We start from the raw sequence: 1,387 nt of genomic DNA on the forward strand, positions 1-1,387 counted from the left end.
TCTTGTGACCCGCTATTTCCGGGGTGCCTTGATAGTGGAAGCAGACTTTGTGCTGTTGAAGCTAGAGAGGTGAGCAGAGTAAGTCTGATTCCCTGTAAAGACTTCTCTGTTGACACCCACCCCTTGGCGCTCATATGACCTTATGCAGTTGCGAGTGCCGTAAAACTCTCTACTGTAAAAACAAAGAGTGATTCATCGTGTGTTTTTGTGGTTTGTTTTGTTTCAGCATCGGTAAGAGCACCATGGGTCAGACTCTGTGGATGCTGCGTCTGGGGCACGGTCATGTGACGGAGCGCGTGCCGCCGAGCGTGATGTTCATCGGGGGCCTGCACGGGGACGAGGCGGTGTCCAGCGAGGCGCTTCTCATGCTGGGGACTCACCTGTGCTCTCAGTACAGTCGCAACGAATTTGTACGGCAGGTGAGGTTTACAGCAGGTTTACAATGGCAAACATACATTTACATACATAAATACATCCTTATAAATACGTACATACATAAATACATGAATAAATACGATTTTGTGCAGCTAGCAGGTGAGGGGGCTCGGGTGGTGGTGGTGGTAGTGGTGCTGTCGTTACTGTTGTTGATGGTGGTGGTGAGAGGTCATGGGGGTGGTGGTGGTAGTAGTGGTGGTGTGGTAGTAGTGGTGATGGTGGTAGTGGTGGGGGTGGTGGTGGTTGTAGTAGTGGTGGTGGTGTCGTTAGTGTTGTTGATGATGGTGGCGGTGGTGGTGGCTGTTGTTGGCATTGTTGATTTTGGTAGTGGTGGTTATTGGTTGTGGAGGTTGTTGTTGGGTGTGATGGTTTTGGTAACGTTTGGATGGTTGTGGTTAGTGGTAGTTGAAGTCAGTGCAGGTAGTAGGCAATACCACTTTCACTGAATTAATGGTCTTGGTAATCATTAATTGGTCGCTTTTAAACACAAGTGTGCTATCCCGAAAAATGCTGTTTGGAGAAAATCAAAGGTTAAGTTTTTGCCCCTTGTTCAGTTTCTTTTAAAGAAAAAAGAGAGTTTTCTCAATAACTTTCGGCACTTATATGGCCTTATTGTGATTGTGTTGCAAGTGCCGTAAAACTCTTACTAAAACTACAACTGTTACGGTCTGTCTGTGTTTCAGATGCTTGACTCGATGTACGTGTACATGGTCCCGGCCGTGAACGTCGACGGAGCCCGTGTGGCCGTGGAAGGGTTCTGTGAGGCGGGAATGGGACACAACAACTCGCAGAACGTCGACCTGGACAAGAACTTTTTCCGTAAGTCTGTCTGAGGAGGCAGAGTCGGTTCTCTCTCTTGTCTGTCTGTCTGTCTCTGTCTGTCTGTCTGTCTCTCTCTCTGTCTCTTTCTCTCTCTCTCTCTCTCTCTCTCTGTCTGTCTCTGTCTCTCTTT

At 48.1% G+C, this 1,387-nt stretch overlaps 1 protein-coding gene across 1 annotated transcript in view; it reads left to right on the forward strand.

Moving 5' to 3' along the window:
* Positions 1–1,387, forward strand: part of LOC100533325 (carboxypeptidase D) — a gene marked incomplete in the record, with an annotated part of 30,430 nt that overhangs the window by 26,622 nt on the left and 2,421 nt on the right. Inside the window, 2 exon segments of the mRNA NM_001204622.1 lie at positions 228–419; positions 1,119–1,254. Coding sequence (NP_001191551.1) covers positions 228–419; positions 1,119–1,254 — 328 coding nt within the window.

The sequence above is a fragment of the Aplysia californica genome, unplaced genomic scaffold, assembly GCF_000002075.1.
Source record: "Aplysia californica isolate F4 #8 unplaced genomic scaffold, AplCal3.0 scaffold01144, whole genome shotgun sequence".
Classification (NCBI taxonomy): domain Eukaryota; kingdom Metazoa; phylum Mollusca; class Gastropoda; order Aplysiida; family Aplysiidae; genus Aplysia; species Aplysia californica.